This window comes from Protobothrops mucrosquamatus, unplaced genomic scaffold, assembly GCF_001527695.2.
Source record: "Protobothrops mucrosquamatus isolate PMUCROS unplaced genomic scaffold, P.Mucros_1.0 scaffold3534, whole genome shotgun sequence".
NCBI classification, from domain to species: domain Eukaryota; kingdom Metazoa; phylum Chordata; class Lepidosauria; order Squamata; family Viperidae; genus Protobothrops; species Protobothrops mucrosquamatus.
In genome coordinates this window covers 116,861-119,502 of record NW_015389503.1, presented here as the reverse complement: position 1 = coordinate 119,502, position 2,642 = coordinate 116,861, and the positions used below count along the sequence as shown (strand labels likewise).

The 2,642-nt window shown below is 51.1% G+C and overlaps 1 protein-coding gene across 1 annotated transcript in view; it reads left to right on the top strand.

Moving 5' to 3' along the window:
- The window catches only part of NLE1 (notchless homolog 1), a 24,720-nt gene that overhangs the window by 4,516 nt on the left and 17,562 nt on the right, over window positions 1–2,642 (top strand). The window contains exons 3-4 of the mRNA XM_015827157.1: window positions 777–856; window positions 1,752–1,828. Coding sequence (XP_015682643.1) covers window positions 777–856; window positions 1,752–1,828 — 157 coding nt within the window. The remainder of the gene's footprint in view (window positions 1–776; window positions 857–1,751; window positions 1,829–2,642) is intronic.

The following is a 2,642-nucleotide window of genomic DNA, read 5'->3' as shown; positions in this document are numbered from 1 at the left end:
AAAAGTGGGGAGAAAGAAAGGAAGTAGAGCAGGGAGGAAGGAAGGAAGAAAGGAGAAAAGGAGGGAGGAAGGAAGGAATGAGAAAGGGAAGGAGGGAAAAAGAAAGGGATGGAGGAGGACAGAAGGAATGAGAAAGGGAGAAAAGGAGGAGAACAGAAGGAAGAGAGGAAAGAAGGAAGAAATGAGGAAGGGAGCAAGCTAGCCGAGGTGGCGCACTGGTTAGAATGCAGCATTGCAGGCTGACTCTGCCCACAGCCAGGAAGTTCGATCCTGACCAGCTCAAGGTTGACTCAGCCTTCCGTCCTTCCAAGGTCGGTAAAATGAGGACCCAGATTGTTGGGGGCAAATAGGCTGACTCTGTAAACCTCTTAGAGAGGGCTGTAAAAGCACCGTGAAGCAGTATATAAGTCTAAGATCTATCATTATTGCTTCCAATCTTCCAAGCCGGCTTCTAAAAAACAAAATCCATGGGGGAAGCCGGCAAGGAAGGGCAACCCCATAATGTCCTGCTTAACGACCTTGGCAAATAGGTCATAAAATCTGATTCGGTCATGTGACGCTTCGCTTACCAACCACTTAATGATGCGTGATGTAAGTGGAGGACTACTTTACATTAGGGTGTATGACTTCGGTTTCCTAGTCTGAGCTACCTTGAATGGCTCACCGGGGGCTTTGGTCGGGTGGGCAAAGTGGCCATCTTGACTTTTTTGACCCCCGAATGCCCTCCGGTCACCACTGCCCCTCGGCTGCGTCAGCATGAGAGTTTGTCTCCCCAGGTACCTGGCCAGCGGATCTGGGGACACCACCGTGCGCTTCTGGGACCTGAACACGGAGACCCCACACTTCACAGCCAAGGGTGAGTCTCGACGTGGGGAAGGGAGACTGGCTAAGCCACTGCTTCTCAACCATGGGTGTTTGAAGATTGGTGGACTTCCACTCCCAGAATTCCCTAGCTGGCTGGGGAATTCTGGGAGTTTGAAGTCCACCCGTCTTAAAAGTGTCCAAGGTTGAGAAACATGGCTATGTGCCCTGATGGCTGGGGAATTCTGGGAGTTGAAGCCCACCCGTCTTAAAGTAGCCGAGGTTGACAAACATAGTTGTGGAGTTTAAGACTTTATAATAGCCTCCTCTCATTTCCTGCCATAGCAGCCCTAGGAGGTAGGTTGGAATATAATCACTCAAGGAAATACTAAGCAAGGGAGGGCATGCTGGCTGAGGGATTCTGGGAATGGAAGTCCACCCCTTTTAAAGGATGCTGGGTGGGGAATTCTGGGAGTGGAAGTCCATGCATCTTAAAAGTGGCCGAGGTTGAGAAACATGGCTTTGTGTCATGCTGGCTAGGGAATTCTGGGAGTGGAAGCCCACCCATCTTAAAGCAGGCTGGCTGGGGAATTCTGGGGTGGAAATCCACTCTTCTTAAAGCAGGCTGGCTGGGGGATTCTGGGAGTGGAAGTCCACCCATCTTAAACTATGTTGGCTGGGGAATTCTGGGAGTTGAAATCCTCCCATCTTAAATCATGCTAGCTTAAGAATTCTGGGAGTGGAAGCCCACCCCTCTTAAAGCAGGCTGGCTGGGGAGTTCTGGGAGTGGAAGACCACCCCTCTTAAAGCAGGCTGGCTGGGGAATTCTGGGAGTGGAAGACCACCCATCTTAAAAGTGACCGAGGCTGAGAAACACTGGGCCAGAATAAGCATCTTGAGATCTTTGGGGGTCCATGTTCAGTCCCTCTCTCTCCTTCATTCTGCCACAGGTCACCGCCATTGGGTGCTGAGCATTGCTTGGTCGCCTGACGGAAGGAAACTGGCCTCCGGGTGCAAGAACGGGCAGGTGAAGATTTTCGGCTTTTTTTTTTTTATTTCCTGAGCTGGGTTGTGTGCCATGTCCCCCTGTGGAAGACACAACTCTGCTTGGAAACATTGAGGTTCATGAGGACTAGAGGAACCTACAGGCAGTCCTCAACTTAGAAACCACTCCTTGGAAGTTACAAGGGCCCTGGATAAAGTGACTTGCGACTGTTTTTCAGCCTTAACAACGGTCAAAGCCTTCTCAGGGTCACGTGATCAAACATTGGGCATCTGTTGGGGGCAGTTGCTGTGTTCCCAGGGTCACGTGGTTGCCATTTAGGACCCCCAGAGTCAACGGGGGGAAGCCAGATTCGCTGAATGACCGCACGATTCACTTAACAACTGTGGCAAAAATAGGTCGTAAAATGGGACAAAGCTCACTTAAAGGGGTTAACCAACGCCTTGCCTTGAACCTGGAAAGGAAATATTAAACAATGCAGGTTGGGTAACAGCGGTGTTACACGCACCATCCTGGGGGTGGGGCGGTTAAGGCTGCCCGTGCTGCCGCATTCTTCGCTAGCTATAGCGTGTGAATACTCTTCAAGGGGAGTCCCACGTAGGGCTCATTGCAGTAGTCAAGACAAGAGATGACCCAGGGCATGCGTGACTGAGCACAGGGCTTCACGATCCAGGAAAGGAGGCAGCTGGCCTTAAAGTTGCCAAGTCTGCTAATTCAAAGTAGCCATTTTTGGTCTACTGGTTAAGGCGTCAGGCTAGAAACCAGGAGACAGTGAATTGTAGTCCTCCCTTAGGCACAAAATCCGGCTGGGTGACTTTGGGCCAATCACCAGCAGGTG